General features: G+C 38.0%; 1 protein-coding gene across 10 annotated transcripts in view; it reads left to right on the top strand.

The window, feature by feature from the left end:
* Window positions 1–5761: 5761 nt before the first annotated feature.
* LOC145998924 (CCR4-NOT transcription complex subunit 1-like) overlaps window positions 5762–24398 on the top strand; it is a 142158-nt gene continuing 123521 nt past the window's right edge. For all 10 annotated transcript variants that reach the window (XM_083135706.1, XM_083135707.1, XM_083135709.1 and 7 more), the window contains exons 1-3: window positions 5762–6067; window positions 20319–20528; window positions 23433–23613. In XM_083135706.1, the coding sequence (XP_082991832.1) occupies window positions 5966–6067; window positions 20319–20528; window positions 23433–23613 (493 nt within the window). In that variant the 5' untranslated portion in view covers window positions 5762–5965. The remainder of the gene's footprint in view (window positions 6068–20318; window positions 20529–23432; window positions 23614–24398) is intronic.

Raw genomic sequence — 24398 nt, forward strand, 5'->3', positions numbered from 1 at the left:
CTTATACGCGTGTAAGGGCAAAAATATATATGTGTGTGTGTGAGTGTGTGTGCCCGTATCTATAGGTTAGATTACCTTTCTTATATGTAATTTTTCTTTGTATTTTTTATTTCTCTGTAATTTTTATATTTTTTTCTTTCTTTTTTTCAATATTTTAATTATTTTATATTCATTTTTTTTGTAAACATGGTAAAGTGGAAGAAAAGGCTCCACAGCCTTAACTTCGCCATGTAAAAGAAGACTAAATAAATAAAATAAATAAAAAACAGTTGTGAGAGGATTCAATACAGCCCTTATTGATTGATTTATTTTACTTTGTTTTTCTTCCACTTTTGGATAAACGCAAAGATAAGGATGGGTGATGATATGATGAAATTGATGAAGGGACACTTACAAACACCTATGCCCGGGCGGGATTCGAACCTTCGGACTCCTGACGTTTTAGCGCGTTGTGAAATACAGCCCTTATGTTCGATAATTGTGCAATAGTGTGTGTGTTGCGTGAGTGTTATTTAATAATGTCGCGCCGGCGCCATTGTGGAGTGGTTAGCATAGCGCGCTACGACGCCAGGAGTCCCGGGTTCGAATCCTGGCCTGGACATGGATGTTTATGAATGTCCCTTCATCAATTTCATTATCATCACTCATTTCCATCTTCGCAATTAGCCAAAAGTGACAGAAAAGCGAATTAAAATAAAGCAAAACAAATCAAATTATTAATGTCGCTCTCGAAACCTAGTACTAGTAGTACATGCAGCAAGGGTAAAATATTACGTTCACAAGACAGAAATCTTATTTTTGAAGCAGTGGCGGCGATTGGGTTCCAAAACCCGGGGGGGGGCAAAGAAAATATATTTCCCTTTCTAGATAAGGTTTAGCATAGTGCGTGCACCAAAGTGGCGAGAAGTGGGGGGAAAACTGCTCCCCCTTCCCCCCTAATCGCCGCCACTGTTTTGAAATGTATTCTTACTTCAAGGAATTGGCGTCGGAAGAAGTGCGTGCTGAAACAGTGTTTTCTCATAGTCGAGAACTTACGGCTAAAACGTGTGGTGTATGGTGCATACTGTGTTGCATATTATAAAACAGGTTAAAGTATCTCCTGGGAAAAATGCCAGAAATCAGAAACAAGAGCTTGCAGTTCCTCTACAATAAATAAAATATCTTCAAACTTCTTTCAGGTACGAGTTTCTCTTATATGCTGCAGTGATATGATATGATACAATTAGTGTTGCCCACCGGACGAGACGGGACAGGCTTTTAAAAATCGAGACGAGACGAGATTGATCATGTGTCCCGAGACAAACGAATATTTTCGAGACGAGACAGCATTTCACATCATTTCCACGAAACGAGACAGGCCAAAGTCTCGTCTCGTGGGCAACACTAGATAACAATCCTGTGTAGAATTCTTTACTATATATTTCATTTGTAGCCTACTCATATATCACGTGCATGCATTATATATATAAAAAGTTGAATACTGGACACAACGAATTCTTTGTTTCTCTTCCGCTAGCAGTTGGTTTGACAAGAACGCGACAGCACTGGCTGCGTATTGGCTGAACTCATGTTCCTTCTAAAAGCGTACGCCGTATAGATGTGGCATAAAAGCAACGCTAAGTAGAGTGAGATTATTTCCGTAACAGCTCTGGCCGTTCTGCGCTTGCACCTTGGGAGCGAGTCTTAACTCCCGACGCCTCCAATCAAGAAGAGAACCGCTGACGTCATCTCTCTTCTACGCCTATAGCTAACTCTATTGCTCACGCTGTACACTGCTCGTAGGCTCGACTCGCGCAGTCAGCTGGAGATGTTTCGAATGCACGCGGACTCTAACAAAAATCAAATATCCACTCCCTCTGTCTGTCACATGAATCGCTATTACCAAAAGGTAGACTTGGGGAAACAAAAAAATTATGCAGTTCAAACTTCATAGCAACACATCCAAGTAAAACATCCAAATACATTAGGCACCTTTAATACAAGACTGCTCAAAATGTCACAACTGTTCTAGATACTGAAAATTGCGAAAACATTTCCCGAAGTCTGAATCTGGAAGGAATTTTTTTCCCCCCATCCTGATACGACATTATACGGAATCCCACACACCTTCATAAATCACAAAATCAATAAATGTCTTTGTTATGTTAATAGAGTAATACAGGATATAATTGTAAAGATTAGTGAGAATTCCAGGTAGGAATGTGTTCTGAGTTTTTCACAGGGGGGCAAAGCAGGCTCTCAAGGGGGGCAGTTGCACCCCCTGCCCCCTCTCTAGTTACGGGCCTGATTCATGCGGAAACAGAGAACTGAGCAGTAGACTGTAAATCATTTATTATAAATGATATTATTTACTATTAAGAGTAAATATGTCACTACATACGCACGGTCCATCTACTGGACAATTACCAACAGGTTCAGTGAGGAAATTAGAGTAACTTGACATGGCTACTGTACCGAGTACTGCTTAGAACTCTTAGTTCTAATACGATGTTATTAACGAAAGAAAGTTATGTACTTCGTAGGATTATTTGTTATCTTAATCGTATATGAGAATTGATTGTTTGAATAAGTGTGCCTTATTTCCAAACCACAGGCAAATTAATGCACGGTATAAAGTATACTGAGCTTCAGATATGCAGAAACAGATCGACTGAGAGCTGTGCTCCAGTTGGATCCAGAAGAGCATAGACATAGGACTATGATAGGACAATATTGGATTTTTATTTTTAAAATACAACTTCTTATGTAATTTTTCACAAGTATAGCCAGATGGATAAAATATGATATTTTGGTGGAGGCTCTTCACAGCTTTCTTTTGGTAGTGGCCCCAAGGTTAATCCGGCCCTGGTTGCCTGCCTGCATACTATTATTATATGCTATTATCTTGACCGTTGGCTCGTACGCCACTGAACTCGAGACCGCACGATTTCCCGCCACTTTGTAACTGTCATTTTTCTGTATCCAATGAAAGTTTTCTTATTTTTTTATTTTCAATGATGTGTATTATATTTACTGATATTTACACTATAAAGAACTAGACAAGTTTTAATAATTCAATTAAGAAAAATATGAACATTATTCTGAATTTTTACATTAATTTAACCGTGACTGAACGTTCTGGAATCTGGATTCAGGTCCCGACCTCAACATGCTGCCTCTTTGTCTTTGTTCCTTCATTAAAGCAATCAACGTTTATTGTAAAGTCACAATTAAGTTAATCTGTTGAAAAGCGATACGAAATAAACAAACATAAAGGGAAAAACAAGTTGAAGCTAACATGCTGTATAAAAAGACTACTCCATCACTCGTCAGCACTAGTGATGGGTTCAAGCCGTTCATTTGTGCGAGTCGACTCATGAGCGCTCGCTCACTGAGAAGAGTCGTTCAAATGAGTCGTTCAAAAGAGTCGCCAAGCTTCTTTTTCTCGAAACACATGCCTGAAGAGGGGGAAGGGGGTAGGAGGTGTTGAAGCAGATGATTGTATTTAAGTAAACGAACACAACGTACGTCCTTCAAGATTAATAAATTGTATTGCATTTTTGTGTATATGTGTGTGCGTGTAGCCGACTAGATGGCCAAGATTCTGAAGTAATCGACATTTGATCTTGCCACAGAAGTTCCCGGGTTCTAGTCCCGGTCTGGTCAAGGATATTCTTTACGAGTGTCCCTTCATCTATATCATCACGCATCATCCTCATCGTCGCGATTACTTAAAATTTGAAGAAAAGCGGCATAAAATAAGAAAAATACAAATACGATTCTGTATGTGTATGGATATACATATATGTGTAAACAGTAAACACACACACACACAAACAAAATTTATTGCACATACTTGTTTTCATTACTCTGCCTCATGAGTGAGATTTTCTATATTTGTATCTTGTTTCAGTTTACATTTCATGCTGCGGATAATGCAAATTATGCAGTACGATAGCATACACAGAAATGCTATATAATTATATCAACCTTTTATTAGTAATAACGTGCATTTACATATTCTTCCTTTTTTTCATTCGATCACTGGTTTTAATATCGCAACAAATGTGAGAAAGCGAGTCAACAAAATGCACTCCAGATCTGCGCTGCGACACATCATCGCTCGTTCACGACTCTTGAAACAGCACGAAGAGTCACAGCACAGTCCCACGACTCTTTCCCCATCATTCGTTCACGACTCTCGAGACGGCACGAAGAGTCATTAAGCACCTTAACGACTCGCTCGCCTTAGCGACTCTTCTGCTCACTCATCGTTCACGACTCTCGAGACGGCACGAAGAGTCGTGGAGCACCTTAACGACTCGCTCGCCTTAGCGACTCTTCTGCTCACTCATCGTTCGCTCGCGAGTCGCGAGCTCTCTTACACAAGGCGCGGCGGCGGCAGTCTCGCCAGCAGACTGGATCTACAGTTTAAAGTAGGATCCACCCGCTCGCTCTCCGCGGATGGCTAACAGCTGTGTTTAAGAAATATATATCGCTCTTGAACATTATCCATGTCCATCCCATATCCATAGCTTTTTGTTGTTCTACAGTCATTCAATATAAGTTTCTGCCAATATCATAATGTATGATCGAATTTCTATAAAGCGGGCCAAATTATACGTATGTATTTTTTTTAATGTTGCTTTCTACTAGTAAAACACCTTAACACGTAGGCTCACCGCAGATGGCCAACAGCTGTTTATATCACTCGTGAACATGACCCATGTCCATCTTACGTAGTTGTTCCTAATTCTGCAGTCATTCAATAAAAGCTTTTTTGCAGTATCATGTACGATGAGATTTATGATTAAACTTCTATATTTATTCTTTAATGCTGTTTTCATTAGTAAAATATTTACACGTTAATGTTAATGAAATTTTTCACGTCATATGAAAACGATTTTGTCAGACAATGTTTAAAGTCCACTTTTATGCTCCAATAGGCTAATCGGGTCTCCCCGATGGCGTAGTGATAACGTCGCCGGTAATCAAGGGGTACCGTGTTCAATACAAAGTGGAGGTTCGGATCCTCCTTTAAACTGTAGGTCCAGTCCCGACTATCCTATCTGCACATAAAGGCTAATCGGAATATTGTAATCAAGAGGTCTGTGCCTAACACCTTCTCAAAATTTTTACAAGACTCCCCTAATATTTTTTTACTAACATTTAATTTCTTGTAATTTTAGCGCTAATGGTTTGGCCGAACTTGAAACTACAGGACAAATTTGTTGGCTGTTCTTCGCTGCCCGTCATGGGCTGAGGTTGCGCGCTCTCTCTCTGCAAACAACACTCGCGAGTCGACTCTTTCCTTCGTTCAAAGAGTCGCTAAGGTGTGCCACGACTCTTTGAACGAAGGAAAGAGTCGACTCGCGAGCATGCTCCTTCCCCTCTCATCGTACACGGCACGTTTCAGCCAGCTTTACGGGAAAAGGAACAGAGAGGACCCCCCCCTCCCTCTCCTCTCCAGTCCCCATTTGCTGCCCGCAGAATCGACTTGCTTTCTTTCAAAAATTCCGGCCGCCAGGCGAGTATACACTTGCGCATGCGCCTTCCTCCTAAAATTCGTGGAAAGGAGAGGGAATAATGGAATAATAGTTGCTTGGCGGGCGGAGGAGTCGTGGCACACATACGACTCTTTGAACGTGTCGTTCAATTCTGGTGAACGAGTCGTTCACCGCTCACAAGAGAGAGTCGTTACTTTTGAACGACTCGTTCACGAACGACCCATCACTAGTCAGCACAACGAAATTTGACGAAGCTCTCTGCGAAACTACACGAACTGGTGAAATTCTGTGATATGTGATGCGTACGCCATGATGTTGCTGTGAGAAAAGTCTTAAAATTTCATCCCGATGTTGGACTTAGGCCTATATCAATGTAGAAGTTACAATTACAAGAAGAAGGGATCCCAGGGAAGCTATTCGTGGATACCAAAGAAAGCTTCAAACGTGTTTGAAGCTTTCGAGGCCGTATTCATGGAACTATGAACCTGGACTCGTTGTCTTTTACCTTGTCACAAATAAGTTATTTGGTTGAAAATTTGACAAAGAAAAACTACAAATCAAGTGCTCAGGAAATATCTCGTGTAAGTATCGTTATATTTGGCACATACTAAGCACTAACCGACTGATATTTCTGTACTAAATTTGAGGTCAACAAATACACGTAATGGAACCTTTGGAAAGTAAATAAACAACTGCATATAAGTGTTGTGGTTTCGTAATTAAATTTTTAGTTCTTGTGAAGATGTGAAGTGCAATAATATTTTGCATTATATTTTAAATACAAGCCAAGCCTTGTATAAACGGTCAAGTGTATTAAATGTAGGCTTGGATACTGGTAAGTTTCGAGATCGCTCATTGTGGCTAACATTAGATTGAGTTGAGAAACCTGTTATTGGACAATCGGTATTAATGAAAGCATATGTTTTATGTTGTAAGTAAGATGTTTTTTTCTTGAAGTTAAAGTCTGGTTTGGCACACAATATAGGCATGATAGAGGTGATACCAGGATGGAAATCGTAGGTAGTTGCTGGGAAAGTTTACCTGCGTTCTATCGGGCGTTTGCGATCGCATTTATAACCTAGTAATATTTTTTCACAATATTTGCATAGCTTTTGATTTTTTGGTAAAACACTAATATACCTGAGACAGATTTCTTCAAATTTACAGGAGAAAGTACTTACGCAAATCATTTTCTGTAGCGTTGTTGATGTTCGGGAATGTAATTTTGATTCATTTTAATGTGAATGCATGTGGTTTTGTACGAAAATCTATTTCCGACGCGCTATTGCTGCTGCCGCCATTTGCTTCCTGCATGAGAGCACAATACGCTCTCGTATTGTCCATATATGCTAAATTAAACGAAAAGGAGTGCTAATGGAACCAAACCTAACAGGCCTAACCTAACCTAGTAGGCATACCTCGTCCCCGTGATGGTTTGTGGGGATATCGTGAATTTTTGGGCTAACGTCAATGGTTTTCCTGGCTCAAGGAACGATCAATGGTAAGCTATCGCCATGTTGTGTGTGGAAATAAACAAGAACAGTAAGTACTCGTAAATGTAAGAAATATACATTACTTTCCTAACAAATTCAATTATTTCACCTAAATAAGTGTTCCGGAATGCAGAATAGTACGTTAGCAATGTAAAAAAGTGCGAAAGAAATGATTCCCAGGTGTCTCAGGTATAGTAAAGTAGTACCGATTTTTTGTTTCACTTCATACCTGTAATGTGTTTTATATTAGCTTCCATTTTTTTTACTCACTACCTATTAAGCCTGTAATGTGTTTTATATCTTTTGCCACACAAAATGTTAGTTCTTGTGTACACCAACAGGCAGTCTCAAATAGATTTAGGATCTATTGCATTATTGTAATGGTTAATGATGAATAAACACATTGATATTGGGGATAATGTCACACTATTGTAAATGAACGTTTTCTAAGTCTTATTGCTGGCTCCTGTGGTGGAGTGGTCAGCACAGCATGCTATGATGCCAGGGGTCCCATCTTCAAATCCCGGCACGAGTGTTTGTGAGTGGCTCTTCATCATATTTTCACTCATCCCAATCTTCACAATTAACTAGAAGTGGCATAAAAGCATAGTAAAATAAACTAAATCGATCAAATGAGTCCAAGACTTATCAATTAAATTACCAAAGTTTATATCCACTTTCCTGTTGACTTTGTTTTGTTTGATTTGTCCACTTTATGCACAGTAAAGCTAATCGGGACTGGACCTATAAAGTGGGATCCGGACCACTATGAACCTCCACCGGGTATCGAACCCGGGACCCCTTGATTACGGCAGTGGGCTTTAGTATTTTCCCTTTATCTTCTGTACATGTAGGCTATAGAATGTTTGGCTAAAGTTCCTTTTGTTTTATTTCGATTTCATCATGCTATGAATGCAGTTTTTGCATGGTTCGACTTCGATTTATGTCTGTTAACACATACTGCAGAGTTTTAGCGATTATTTAAGATTTTGTTCAATATATGCTTTCGTGGTTATGTTAGGCAGGTCAGGTTTGGTGGTAATGGTTCCGATTGTGTTATGCTCTTTTTCAAAATCTTGTAGCAGAAACACTAACTATCGTAGGACTTTGGCAAACATTGTCACACGAAATTTGAACCTTTCTTAAAGTATTTAGCAGTGTTACGATTTCGGAAAAGTACTTGTTAGTGTTGAAAAAAATACTTTAAAAATACCTTACACAACAATGTCTCCTCCCGATATGCAAGGCATTCTCCGTTCATGGAAGCGAAAGGAAGCATCGTGAAGTACTGCTGAGGTAATTTAAACGTTACAGAAGCTAATTAGCACAGTTATCTCCTGAAGGAAGCACAAATTATGTGAAAAATAAGATGTTAAAAGTACCGTGCCAAAAACTCACCATTTCGCAAACTTCATGCATGACACAGACTACAACCGCTAGCTGTTCCTCTCTCCCCGGATGTTCGCAGGAGGTCCGAAGGGGTTTTGTGTTTGAGACAAGCAGTAGCGACATCTAGAGTCAAAGAACTATATGAAAGCGGCTGACCTTAAACAAGCCTCGATGCGCAGTAGCAAAAAGAGGAAGTACAGACTGCCGTGGAAAACGTGCGATGTCATTCTTTTGTTTTCCGAGCGGTAAGAATCGGTTTGGTTTTCGTTGTGACTGTTCGTGTTTCTTCAGTGTGATCACAAAAATTTGTCAATATACGTGTGCAAGATGGCTACAGAAACAACTAAGTGTCGTGTTCTACACAAACAAGCACGAGATATGGTGTACAAAGTGTGTGAGTTCTTCCAAAGTGAATCTCGTAGTGCAGACAGTGCCTCGTGTTCGTCAGGGAGCAGTGTTGCCAAATGTCAGGAGCGTACAGCGGCTGCATGTGGGATAGGTCTGCGTACAGTTCAGACGATTGTGAAGGAAGCCAGGTTGTCTTTTCGCTCGCCTGGCAAACGTCGTAATCGGCGAAAAAATGTTACGCACTTGGACGATTTTGATAAATGGGTATTGCATAATATATTTGATATGTACGCAAATGGCAAATTTCCTACTGCAGTGAAACTTGGGGCTAAATTGAAGGAAGCTATTGGGTTTGCAGGCAGTACGTGGTCAGTGTTAAAAATTTTGAAAAACATGGGGTTCAGATATAGGAAAGGCAACAACGGGAGGAAATTTTTAATGGGGAGGGGTGATGTTGCAGCTGCGAGAGTGATCTTCCTCAGAACCATGCACGAAATCAGGAAAGCTGGTACTGCAAATATATACTATTTAGATGAAACCAGGGTCAACCAGAATCAAACGAAGATGCTACAGGCTTTGTGCCCCAAAGTAAATTGGTTTTCCGCTCAAAAACAAACAGTACAGACTATCATTCAGAAATGACTGCTGTGTTTCGAAAGTGGTTTCGCGAGCAGTTCTTGCTGTTTCTCGCTCCTGAAACCGTGATTGTAATGGACAACGCAAGCATACATTCCTTGCAAGTGGATAAAATGCCTTGTTTGAACACAAGGAAGGCGGATATTATGGCATGGCTCTGTAACAAGGAACATTCCCCACACAAGCACGCAAACCTGAGCAGAATTGTTGCAGTTGGTGAAACATCATGTACCAATTCACAAAAGTTACGAAATCGATATAATAGCGAGAGAATATGGTCACAGAGTTGTTCCTCTCCCACCTTATCATTGTCAGTACAACCCGATTGAAATGATTTGGGCCCAGTTGAAGGGGTACGTAGCTGGCAAAATTGCCGACGTAGAGAAACTGACTCATGAAGCAATAGACAGAATAGGTGTTTCCGAGTGGGCAGATTGTTTGGCACACGCAAAGAAAATACAAGAAGATGACTTTCAGCGTGAAATAGTCAGAGAGGATGTTATCGAGCAGGTCATTATAAATTTGCAAGACACAGATTCCGAAGAACTTGAATCAAGTGACGAGGTTGACAACAGTACGGAATGAGCATTATGTAAGTAAATGGCATTTTAATTTTTCTTTTCAGTTCATGTTATGCATGCCAGACAGTTGTTATGTTATTGCGAGTGCCACAAGACCGGCGCATGATATCTGCGGCAAACGAAGTTGTCCTTGCTGCGCCGCAAAAGAATGAATCAAGTTCTTCTCTCGTTTTCTCAGTAATCAAATAACATATCGCTGTAAATATTATACGAACTTAACGTTTGGAGTTTTCTTTGTAACTTTCTCACTGAAAGTTATTTCAAATCTAATTTAATAAAAATCGGCTCGCAAGAGAACTTTTTCTCTATACAATAATGGTCAATAAAATATTTAATTTCTTTCACTTACTTTCAAGATTCTACACGTTTAATTTACAGCACAATACGATTGTCTAAAGCTTTCTGGTAATACTCATGCAGAATTGGTATCGATTGTTGCAATAATATCCGTGCAGCGGCAATTTACAATTGTTCGAATGTAAGCCGTTGTTTTTTTTTTTTTTTTGTAAGAGCTGGCGAGAACCCCGAATGGTGAGTAGGTGGCAACAGCGGAAATGTATCTCCCTCTCTCTCTGCACGGACTTGTCAAGGTCAGCCGCTTTCATATCGCTCGTCGACTCTAGTAGCAATTAGGGGTGTGCGGGATGAGAAATTTTTAAAGTTCCAGCATTCGGAAGTGGAAAAATTTGCAATTTCCCTACAAAGCCAGGAAATTTTCGATACGAGAAACGATGAAAATTTCCCACCCGTACCGATGGATATATAACAGTCGTTTTTTCAGGCTAAACTAAAAAATTCATAAAAATTGACCCAAATTGCCCACAGATTCCGGGCTCCGCCCCCCGTGGCCCTGCCTTCGCTATACTCCAGCTACCTGCCTTTTTCTATAGATTCCCTTTAAAGGCATGTTGGAACCAGGTCTTCAGGCTTCCCGAATAGCAGTTTCGTAGCACTCATCGTTCACGAAACTATACATCAGACTAAACACAGTTGTTAAATCACATTTTCAAGCCACGTTCCCTTGGCCCTGGAAAAATATCTGTAGCCCCCACCTGGATGTTTCCTTTGGCATTTTCTGAATCCTTGATTCAATATGGGACTGTATAACTTCATCGGTGTTTTGTGGTGTGGACAAGAACGACATTTGTGCAGGAAACCATTGTCGACACACCACTGAAAAGCTGTGCAGTTGTTTGAAAAAGTTACGTGAAGCCTGTATTGTTCCATGTATCTCCGAACATTTTCCCTGCCAGACGAAAGTACACATTCAAATACTGCACGTAAACAAATAGAATTAGTGAACGGATGCTGAAAACCCCTTCGTACCTCACAGAGAAGCGGAAGTTCGTCCGAAAGACGATAGTAAACAAATGGCTGTTGTCAACGGTAGGATTACATAGGAGTATATGGAAGTGGAAAACCTGTGTCAAACAAAAAAACACCCAGTAAGTTATCGCTAATACTCCGCAGTATCTGTTAACAGAAGTAAATCGAAATCGAACCATGTAAAAATTTGATTCGTAGCATGATGAAATCGCAATAAAATGAAAGGAACTTGGGCCGGTTTGGTTCTCTTAACATTAAAATAAAGTCCGTAAATGCATTCTACTAAGGATCTGATTTACTTCTACATTCATTCCCACTACTCTTCGATATTTACTGTTGCTTGTCAACAGAGAATACCTTGTCCATGGAAAGCACTCATGCTTGTGTAAGGTAATTTTAAAGTTGTTTTTTTTCAACATAAATAATGTTTTTTCGAAACCAAACAGTGCTCATTACTTTAAGGAAGGTTCAAATTTAGTGTGACAATGATTTCCAAAATTCTACGATAATTAGTCTTTCTGCTAGGAGAATTTGAAAAAAAAAACCTAAAACAATCGGAAACTGTACCGAATGTTTTCTTTTTTATATACAAAAAGAGGGTATCAGACAACTGCAACTTATAAATGTTGTAAATTCTAGACTTATGTTTCTTGAAACTTTAAAGATTATTTACACAATTTATCTTGCAACTTTTCCTTAACCTGCTGTACATTCCAGCATGTGCGCTGACATTTTTACACTTAAAATGTAAGGTTCTAGACATGAGATTGAATTAATATATTCGTAATGAAATGATTTCGTAGAATTATAAAGTAGTTTCTGATGTCTGTTAACAAATGAAAGAACTAGAGTATGATGACATAGCCTGAATGCATGAAAATCATGTTACATGTGTGATGCTTTAAAAATGTAATAGAATTTGACTTCATTTGTCTGTGAATCATGTAGCCTACAGATGCTAGCATTTTTTTTTTAATTTCGTGAAATGTGCAAATTATATGCATTCATAAACATTTAAACCTTAATGGAACTAAAAACAAAAGTAATCAATTTCATATTGATTAATTTTGTTATTTACATGGAGTATGGCCAATTTTTGTGCCTTTCAAATTTTGTACATGTGGAGGTTTGACCAAGTTCGATATCTTGTCGGATAACACTGGAAGTAAAAGTTGAAAATTTCGTCTTGTGTTGGGCATTTCCATGGAGAGTGGAATTTTTGGAATCTATAATGACAAATTAAAAAAAATTATAGATTATGCGTAACTGAAAATCTAAAACTATGAACTTGAAGGAAATATTACTTAAGTGCCCTCTTGTTTATATTTTATTAAAAATAAAAGTAAATCTTGACAGTTTCTTTTGCTTGTATGTACAAAATTTACACTTCAGCATTTCATATATTTTTAATTGATTTTCAACACAACTTTATACAATTTACAATTAGCACATCACTATATGAAAAATCTTTTTAGAAACAATAATATATACGAAATTGCTGAAGAATAATTAAGAAAATTATTATTGTTGGCATACTAACAAATATAATTTAATAAAAAGATTACCCTATACTCATGACAGGTTGGTTTTGCAAACCTTCCCTGACAAGGTAGTTTGATTTAAATCAGGTGATTTTTTTTAAAAAAAATCTGATTTAAATCACTTTTAAAAGATAACTTATTAAATAATACATAAGGAATTCATAGATATCAGAATCACTTTTGGTGAAAATACATTAATCTCGTAATCATTGAATAGTGTTTATTAGGCTCTAAGAAAGAAAACTGAATATATGTACTGATGGGGGTGGAAATACTGGGGATTAGTTTCGTGTGTAATACTTCCTTAACTAAAGTAAGAATCACGAACCTTCTGTAAACAACAGTCTCGCTTCGAGTAACGTATCACTCGGTGCCAGCTGTTCGTGAATGGTGTGGCCATCATATGCTGCTCATTCGCAACCTTTAATTTTACGTAACATGGAAAAACGTATTCTTATTTTAACTGATAATCTACACATTGAAGTATAATCAATTTTCTACAAGTGATTAAATACATGTTCTTGTTCAAGAATGAACATATTTTTCTACGCCAAAAGTTCAATTTATCTGACACTGGGTTAACAGATCCCCCTTCCCCCCCCCCTCTCTCAGTATGACAGCGCCAAATTTATACAAGAGAGAGAGAGAGAGAGATTCGTTTCAGTAAGTCAAGCCTTTTGGTTTTATTTCCACCAAATTATTGCCCAACATTGTTGACATGTGGAGTATTGTTTTCTCCTTTGTGCAACAAATATACTGCCAGTTTTAACAGAAGCTAAACAAAGATAAGCCGGGGAATAAAAAGAGATTGTTTATCTTTCTCTCGGTTTCTCATGCACTAGAAAACAAGAAGACGATAATAAGTACATTATTTACGCATGTCTCATGCAAGTAATGTATTTTCTTACCTCGATTCAGTACTTCCATTTTGAACTTGAGGCATTTTCGGTGCTAGACATCATCCGGTCAGAGTACGGTCTGTCAAATTTGCTTGCCAAAAAGGAACTCAACGTGGCACAAGAGGCGATTTAACGTCGACTGCTAAAATTGGGGAGATCGTCATCAATCATCACTATCAACATCTTCTCCACAGTGGACAGGACGGCTCTTTGATTGAAAGAATACGAAAGCACCTCGCGTTGTATTGCATTTATCTCAAAATCGGTGTACTTGTTTATACGAGCAACAACGTGTTTTTTTCGCGGGAGTCACAACTTGACCGGTCGTTTTCCTTTCTTTCACCACATCGGAAACACAAAGACGCAGACACAAACTTCACTGCTTGCTCAGGATACCACCGACACAGCGTCACATAAACGTTAGAACAACCTGCTTCTTGCCACTTTTCAAACGGCTGTATTTCCGAAAGACTACTCTGAAAACACGGGAGACCTTCCTGCACGCATGGAAGTCGCCATGTTCGAAACTGGCGCTATTTTCTTGCTGTTCATGTGATCGATTGTAATTTATACAATAATCACGTATTATTATTATAAACAGAAACCTTTAATGAAAATATATTTTAAAATGTATAATCCAATGTAATTTTCACGTTTTTCTTCCATTAGCGTACTTTCATAGAACGGACTACATGATGCGGAAGAAATCCGTTATTAGGCTGTTGCCAACCACGATACTTCTCACTAAGTCAAGTACAGAAACGGAAGTGGTATGTCGATTGTCGGCATATGATAGTATATTTCACATTGTCAGTGACTATCCTCCGGGGATGGGGAAGGGGGTGGGACGAAGGAGTCAATATATAATACAGAGGTGTTCACCATCCGCATGGTGACATCCTCACACTCCGGAATACTTTTGCAGGTGAAGGAGGGCAGGCCGTAGGGTGAGGGAGGTTGATTTAAAATGAACACCTCACAACAAGAGAGAAGAAAAATGTGACAATATTTAAAAATTCACCCCCAAATATGCATTTTATTTTATATGTAGCGTACAATAAAATGTGACTGCCTCAAAATATTTCTGTATTCTAGTCTTCTTTCCCCACTTTTATGCTTCTATAAGTTACCATTTTAGTTTCCCTTGGTGTCTTTGCTGCATAATTATTAATTTAGTCAATCAAATCATATGTATTAGCTTACTTTCATTATCTGCAATAATAAATCATAACACTTTCCAACATCAAATAAATTTAATGAAGAAACCCCTGTTTCAAAACGTAATTTATATCATGTGTTACATTCTTCTAGCAAGGTTTTTTTGGTAAAATATGAGAGAAAATTAATCCTATGGTACGGAACAGTCTTACTTCTGGGGGATAAGATGTACATTTTGTATTTGATTGTTTTAAATTTAGCGTTGCTTTTCTTCCACTTTTGGCTAATCCCGACGATGAGAATGAGTGATCGTCAGATGAAATTGATGAAGCGATACTCACAAATAACACCCATGCCGGGATTCGAGCCAGGGAGCTTCGGTGATGAGTCTGAAAGTCGGCCACCAGGCAACATGTTCATTTTTTAAACTTTTTTTGTAACATACAAATAATAACTTTCAACAGGTCATCACTCAGTGATACACTTCATATTCTGCATCTGTTGATAAATGGAATGTTTTTACACCTGGAAAGGCTGTGTGGATTATTTTTCTTTCATAAGTTTGCCACATTGTTAGGGTACACGTGCTTTTGTTTACAGAAGGTCTTAAGTTCTATGATTCTCACTTTACAGTATATTATGTATCTCACACACACATACTCAAGTTCAGTGGTGCAACCACAAGGGGGGAGGGGGGGGGGCAAACGTTGACTGCCAATGGCACAGAGTAGTATCAATTGCCTCCATTAATTTCAAATTTTGGGCCTCCTCGATGGCGCAGTGGTAGCGTCGTTGCTTGTAATGAAGGGGTCCTGGGTTCAATACCCGGTGGAGGCACATAGTGGTTCCGATCCCACTTTAAACTGTAGGTCCAGTCCCGATTAGCCTTATTGTGCATAAAGTGGACTTAAAACATCAAACCAAACCAATTTCAAATTTTAAGCAAATAAAAATACATTTCGTAATATTTTTTGCTCGCTTTGCTTGCAATGCCTGCTGCATTTCTCAAGTTCAGGAGTTGGCCATAGACACCGTATGATTTAAATGAAAAAGGTTGTGAAAGAGAGAGTGTCTTGGCACCCCGTGATATTATTTGCACTCTATTAGTGGCATATAGGGTGGGGGGGGGGGCAACATTGACTGCCAAGAGCACCTGCAAGGGGGCACAGAGGAGCAATTGCTCCCCTCGATTTCAAATTGTATGCAAATAAAAATACATTTCGTAAAAGTTTCTTGTTCGCTTTGCTCGCAATACTTGCCTACCTTTCTCAGTCTCGTCAACTTCAGAGCCGCAGCAAGGAAGCGGCGGGTGACAGTCATGGGCACCGAGAGAGATGTGTAAAAAAAAATTCTAAAAGAAAGAATGCCATGGTGCCCCGTGAAATTATTTGCACCCTATTAAATCAATATTGTTTTGAGTTGTACAACTTGGATCTAGATATTTTCTTGCTCGCTTTGTTCACAATTTCATTGTTTTCTGTAATGTTTTTAAATAATATGTGTTGTATATATGTATTGAATAAACTTTGAATAAGTACACAATTTAGTTTTAGTATGTTGCATGTGTGGATGCATGTGTATTTTCTAATTTCATGTCGATCCATGTTGCATATGTGTAAAACATATCTTGTACATGAAAGTTATACATGTTATGTACAAAATAATTATATTCGGAATGCATTTATCATTCATTGTGTGTTTGTTTTCCATATTAGCTAATGTGAAATTGAACATGTTGAAAAAATATTTCAAATAGGTTGTTCCAAACACATGCTCTATTATTATTATTATTATTATAGGTACGTTTATCCTGGTACTTGCACCCCCCCCCCCAGACAAAAATTTGGGGTTGCGCCTCTGCTCAAGTTCTAGAAAACTATGTTTAATGCATGTTTTTTAATTTATTTTTTTATAAGTAGATAACCATGTAAGGAGCACAGTGTGATGGTGATGAATTAAATCTTCTCATCCACAGTTTTATATTTTTTTCACATTTTGTTACATGTGGATGGCATGATACACGAACAACTTCTACGCATTGTCTTGATATTGTGCTCAAATACCCTCTTTCTTATGTGGGTAATTTGTGTGCCTTTAACTTTTTTTTAAAGTAGTGTGTGTTTTCTTGAATGAGAAAGTACAGTGTGTTTTAAAAGTCAATGAACTCAGATTTTGATTGGTTTACAACATTAAAACTGTATAAAGCTTCATCCATTGAGAGATTTTTCTGTGCTTCACATTACCAATTTACTCCACTCAGCAAGTTAGTTATTTTTTTTCCTGAATGCCTCTTTTTGGAGAGAAACATATTTAAGAATTTATCGAAGGGTCATAATTAAATGTCTGATGACTAATGCCATGTTAATCTGTCATTTGGAACCAATATGTGTCATGTGCAACATTTGGTGGGTCTGGAACTGGTGATATATGAGGTTTGTGAAAAAGTGCCATTTTAGGGGCATACTCCTAAGCTGGCAAAACCGTAAGCTTGAAATTTTATAAACAAGAGATGCAGGTAAGATGTGTCATAAGTCCATACATTTTCATGAAAAATCATAAAATATAATTTTGCACCAACATTGGACTTTTTAAGTGTAATATTCTCTGCACCTGGCAATGCTGCCACTCTTATACATTGTTGAAAATTTTTTAGCCAAGTAGTATCAGTCTGCTTGAATGAAACTTTGCATACTTGTAAGAATGTACCACAGCTACATTCTTTCATCCTTTTCGGTATATTGTGCTGGCTGCAGGGGCATGTCTAATACCTTTTTTTTTTAGTTCAATTGTGTTCTTCCTTTATTTCAATTTCACCTCCGCTGAATGCCCTGTCTCTAAGAAAGGAAAACAAAACCGATTTATCTCTATGACAATTAGTTATTGAACAAAGATTTTCTTTTTTTTTTTTTTACTTTGCTGCAAGTTTGAAAAGCATGCACTTGAAAAGTCCTTATACACTGAGGCTAGAGGCACGAGGCTGACTTAGTGTACCTTTACAGGATCAGGCTTTCCAGGCATGGTGTTTTCAAATTCACAAAAAATAAAAAATCGTAGCACAAGAAGTAATTGTCATAGAAAGCTGAAGTTGGTTTTATCTTTGTCCTGAATAACAGTCCTCTCAACGGAAGTGTTTTGTTATTCCTCCCCAATGATGGAAGATATAAAATGCTAAGTCGTCGTTTGCGTTGTTTGAGATTTTACAAAAGACTAATACTACTGTATACATGTAGTACTATAACGTTCCCAATAACATTTCCTTGTTATAAAAAGCATGTATATTAATGAACAAAAAACAAATGAAATACTGTTGTAAGTTTTGGAGATATAACATGTAAATGTTGTCACAAGGTGCTGGTCCAGTGGTTGACAAAAGGCCAGGCACAGTAGCTGTGTAGGTGAGGATAATTCAGGGAAACCTGAGGCTAGCGTAGGATCATTTTAGGAGTCCAATTTCAGTGCAAAATAATGTCTTATGGTTTTTCATGCAAATGTAGGGTTAATACTAAGTTACATGTGGCCCGTGTCTCTTGAGAAAATTTCTACCTGTTAGTTTTGCCAGCTAAAGTGTTAAGCTCCTAAAGTGGCACTTTTTTACTTAAACCATATAATTACCAGTCCCAAACCCATTAAATGCTGCACATGACCCATATTGGTTGCAATGGACAGATTCACATGCTTAGTCATACGATGTCTAATTTTGACCCTTTGATAATTTCTTACATATGTTTCTTACCCAAAAATTGCATTGTGAAAAATGAAAATAATAATGCTGACATCTGTCATTAATTAATTTACAGAATGTCTTGTGTGGAGTAAAGTAATAATGTTAAGCATTGAAAAATATCTCTATGGATGAGGCTTAATAATGCAGGAAACCCAGTGTAAATATCTCATACGGTTTTCATGTTATAAGCCATCAAAGTTTGGGTTGTACGACTTTTGAAACAGTATGTATTAGCAGATTGAAAGTGCAGTTTGTATAAGTGTCTTTACAATTCATTAATCTCCATTGCATGCTTAGCCATGAGTAAGCAATTTTTCCACCTTTCCCTTAACATGTTGGTGTATGGATAAAGTTAGCAAATGTTTTGTTGATCAGTAAGTAGCATGTAATTTAGTGTGAAATTCTGCCATTTTGTTGTTATTTTCATAAATATTAACCTTTTGGGTCCCAAGCGTCTCGGTCGAACTTTTCTATTTTGGGCTAGAATTTCGATTTTTTTAAAATATTGTTCCTAACACATGTATTTAACAGAAATGTTTCTTGCACTTTTTTTTCTTCTTGAAAATGGAGGGGAAAAGGCAGGTAAAGGGACTTCTCTTTTGCGTCTCTTTTCAAGGGAAAATTTTTGCCGACAAAGGAAGACCGGCTTTGTTGTTCTAAAGCAATGCTTTTCACTCCCGCCTGGTAACTGCATTCAAAGGAAGCTTGTTTATCAGTATCCGATGTCAAAATGAAAGTTTTCCGTGCGGGCGCAAGCAGGGGGTGGGGTAGGGGGAAGAGGTTGTTGAATGTGCGTTGTGAGAATGGAATTTCGAGGCACGCTGAAGGAAACCTTTGTTTTTGAGCACAAGTGTTCCACAAGTTGCAACACAGGTACGCCGAATGTGCATAAATTATATATCGTCTGAATCTGTGATTCATTCTGCGTACAACGGTATATCTTTCATATCTCTAGGGCATTTAGTTTCTGAGCTATAGTCATTTCAATGTAAGTCTGCATTTTGCTCAATTCCGAAGCTTGAGACAGTGGCGTACAAGCCTTTTGTTTCAGGGGTACAACTCACGTTACATTGGTCATATGACAATGATGCAAATATTTTTCTGTTTCTTACATGCCAGTGATAATTTGTATGTGCATTCTGAACTTTTCATATCCTTTTTTTTGGGGGGGGGGGAGAAACCCCATTTTTTTAAAAGAAAGTATTTTTCAAGGGATTTCCCCCTTTTCCCCTCCACATGTACGCCGAATGTGCATAAATTATATATCGTCTGAATCTGTGATTCATTTTGCATGTCGACACTGTCAGGTACTTTTTTCTTGGGGGGAGGGGACCCCATATTTTTCCTGAAATTTTGGAATTTTGAGAGTTAGCCCCCTTCCCTGCACCACATATATGCCGAATTTGCATAAATTTCATATAATCTGAATCTCTGGTGTATTCCGCGTACAACGGTATATCACTCATCCCTCTAGGGCAATTAGTCTCCGATCTACACTCATTTAATTGAAACTGTGCATTTTGCTCAAAATCGGCTCGGGACCAAGGGGGTTAGTTGTGAAAATGGCCTTGGGACTCAAAAGGTCAATGCTTAGTTAATATGATCTTTGTTTGTATAAAGCAAATGTCTTGTCCATCCCCCTTATTTATGTTAATTGATTGGTATATTTTAAATACACTATCCTTGTGTATATATTGTGAGTGGTATATTAAAAATACGAATATGTTTCTCTCTCAGCTGGTGACATTGTACGGTCCAGAGGCAGATCGACACTTGCTGCGCTGTCTCTTCTCACACGTTGACTTCAGTGCTGAGGGGAGCAAAACCAGCAGCAAGGACTTTCATCAAACTCAGTTGCTTGTTCAGGAGTGCTCTGCTTTAGTAACCAAACCGAGCTTCATATCTAACCTTTGCTACGCTATCGATAACCCACTTAACCAACAAAAGGTAGGCTTTATTTGTTTTACTTAGTCTCAAAATTGCTCATTTAGTGAGCTAAAATATTACGTTGCAATGAATGTATGAATGCAAATTTGCTGATTCATGACATTTTATTTTATTATTATTTTCTTTTTTTGCTGATGCTGATCGTTATAGGTTTTGACTGTCAACAGCCACCCTAAATGATTATAACTTTACTTTGTGTCAACTAAGAGTTCTATGCAAAAATATTAAAATATAAATTTAAGTGTTTATTCCAACCTGTGCTGTCAAGTTTTATGTAACATGCAGTTTTTAATTATTATTATTATTATTATTTTTTTTTTTTTTGCATATTTGAAATTTTTCTCAGAAAATTTATGACAAAGAGTTTCAGAGCACAAGTGTAAAAGGAGTTACGCGTATAATTTAGAACTGTGAAGTATCAACATTTCAGTGCTAGGTAAGTATCTCCGAAGTTTCAATTATAGCTCATAGAGGCACTACTATGACTGTGCTCCAGCAGCTAAACATACTACTAAGCTGTTTAAATATATATTTTTCTCAAAACTGTCTTGAAACCACTTTGCTGTGAACCCCTCAATTCTTAACGGTGCCAGCAAATGTGTTTCCATCAGCTTGTGTTATAACATTAAAAGTTGTTTTTGGACTTTTTGTGTTGCAGTTTCGTTTACGCTAGAACATATTTTTTTGTTTTACATTTCTAATTTACACTTTAAAACTGCTTAAGAAAACCCAAGGATTCTTTACTGTTTTTTATTACAAACTTCTAAAATAAACTAGCGGTTAATAAATTTTTAATTTGCCCTGGAAAGCTGGAGGGCTTTGTTTTACATAGTTAAAACTAATACAAAAATTACCTCCAGTTGCCTTAGATTAATCTTAGGTTAGTAACATGGATTAATAAACAGAAAATAAACACTTTAACCTCAATTAAAAGAATATGGTCGACCTACTTACGAAATTTACTCAGCGCTGCGCTTTCACTTTTAATGTAATCAACACTTCCGATATAAAAGTAAACATCTCGAGAGCTCTCAACACTAAGGGGTGGGGGGGGGGGGCACACTATTGGCAGAAGCTCCTTGATGTCTTCTTTCCGCCGCTTCTTCTTTCCCTCGAAGATCTTCGACGTCTATTCCTCGAAGTAATTCACCGCCACATTCATAGTTCAAAGGTCAAACTTGGTATCAACGTCGTCACCTCGATTAGCAATTCTTAGTTCACAACTACACCCTTGCAGTGTTCTTTTCACTTCTCACGCTATAAAAGTTGCCACAAGAAAACAGTCTGTATTTAAATAAAATTCCGCGTGCTCTTTTCCCAATCATTCGAACGTTCAAATGTCCGGAACATAGGTCACTGTTAAATGTCCACTAGGCAAACGACATTTACAAAAACAGTCCACGAATATCTAACTGCAACTTGCTGCCGATAGCACTTATCAAATTCGCGAATTCTCCATACTCAGAGATCTCGACGCCAACTGCTGCATGTAAACTTCTGCAGCCAACGCGCAAAGCAACGCAGCCTTTCACTCAAACGCTCTACAAACACTGCTCGAAAAACTTCACCGCTTTTTTCTTTGTCCCTTTACACAATGCATAGTAAGGACAGTTCATTTTGCTCGAGGGGTGTTAATCTCTCTCTCCTCCTTCTTCTCGGAAGAAATAATCAGTCCTCAAAATAATCTGTTATAGTGTTTCTTACAGCATAGCCATAACATTAATTTGTTACATTGAAATTTTTTATTAGAAGTTATGCACGGTCTATGTGGCCACGGTCGCTCAGTCGGTAACGCATCTGACTACCATGCTAAAGGTCCCAGGTTCGATCCCCAGCCGGCTCAAATCCGGGAACTTTTTTAACGTTGGAAGCGGCCCCAGCGCCCATCCAGCATCGAATGACATGGGTAACTGGGGGAAAGCCTGGGGGGGGGGGGTGTAAAGGTGGTCAGGGGCGTGATGCTGATCACGTCATCCCCACTCACGACCGGATCAAGAAAGTGTGGGGCATTACCCCCTCACCCCCTATATGCCTTCATGGCTTGGTGCTAAGCACAGTGGAGCACTTTACCTTTTTTTTATTTTACCTATTTTTTCTATCCCAACACTTTAATTTTGAGAGATGTGATTTTTTTTATTCTGATGGTGTATATTGGTAGTGCCAGTTATTGAGAAACCCGCTTTAGTACTGTAAAAAAACAAAATGAAATTAAGATGTTAATCATTATCTTTGGTGTACGTAGTCTGTAGCTTATCTCTGCTGCAGAGTGGTTAGCACAGCTCACTATGATGCCAGGAGTCCCAGTCTGTCCATCAGTGTTAATTGTGAATGTCTCTTCATCATATAGTCACTTACCTTCATCGTTGCAATTAGCCAAAAATAGTAGAGCAGTGATGCTACATAAAAAAATAAGAATAAAAAAAATATATTGGGCCAACCTCCACATTAAAAACATGCTTTCATGGCACAGTGCAACACTTTCCTTTTATGAGCATAGTCAAATATGTCCTGTTACAAATTGCTCAAGCACTTACTAGCTTTTGTGTGTGTGTGTGTGTGTGTATATATATATATATATATATATAAAAATTGGGCACCCCTGGTGGACATCGAAGTACCGTGAAAAAGAACTAATGCCGTAGGCCTTCCTGACTACCAAGGGTTGTTCCCCCTCCTCCTCTCTGCAGTATGTTACCTTACATAAAGCTGCCTTAGATTCTTCTTTCCCCTGAACTTCTAGTTTCAATTAATGTAATGATACAACATGGACACATTAATTAAATTAAGCAACAAATCACAGATCCAGTTTGCTAATTACTTCTGTAAAACCACTGTATGTAGTAGTTAACTGTGTTTATTATTCCTACAAATAATTATGTGTTCACTTGGTTTTTCCTTCCACAGAGCTTGAAGCCTTCTGCACAGTTTTTTCCTCAGCTTAGTAAAGTTCTCAAACTAACACCAATCCAGGAAGTGGTTTTTGGTTTAGCCCTTCTGCAGTCTTCCAACTCCTACACTTGTACTTTTGCAGCACAGTTTGTAAAGCAGAAGCTACCTGACCTTATTCGTTCGTACGTTGACTCTGGTAAGTGCAGGCACATAACCAATATATACTTATGTATATTAAAGGTTATGGCACCTAAATGAAGTGAATTCTGTATATATTTATTGTTATTCAAAGTAGGCACAAATTCAAAATATGTTTTGTTTTCTTAGGTATTTCATTATGGGTCGATTCTTCATAGTAAATCATATTTTTGCTGTGATCGCTGATTTTCTTAGTAGTTGTAAGATCCTAAGAAATTAGAAAATTTTTATGTACAAAATATGTGGTGGTTGTCCTTTCCTCTCTGATCACTTTTTCAAAATACCAAATACACACAGAAAATATCTAGTGTTTGTTATGGATACAAATTGTACAGGGTGATTTTTTTAAAACTCATGGTTTTCTTTGTTGTGTAAAATTTGTAAATGAAGTATTATTTCCATGCGGTTTGTGGCAAATGAATAAGGAAGGATGGGAGATTTATTGGAGTATGTTTACCGGTTTATATGCATCCCAGGTAATATCGCCCACGCCTCAACAAAAACAGCAAATATTCACCAATGTACCCTACAATAACATTGAAGTATTGGATTTTTGCTAAACTGAATTAATGAAAATTTCTTTTTTTGTATTCACTCAAACATAAATAAAACATAAAAATTATGGCACAGACATATGACATAACATCTCACCTTTAAAGAAGGTGCTGAAAGTGTCGACCTCCTTCCTGTAAACAAAGTCGAACACGCTGTTCCATGTTAAGGGCTGTCTGACATAGTGTTTCTGCGCTAATGTTCGCAATTTCAGTGATAATGTTCTGCTTT

The sequence above is a fragment of the Lepisma saccharinum genome, chromosome 14, assembly GCF_977018435.1.
Source record: "Lepisma saccharinum chromosome 14, izLepSacc3.1, whole genome shotgun sequence".
Lineage (NCBI taxonomy): Eukaryota > Metazoa > Arthropoda > Insecta > Zygentoma > Lepismatidae > Lepisma > Lepisma saccharinum.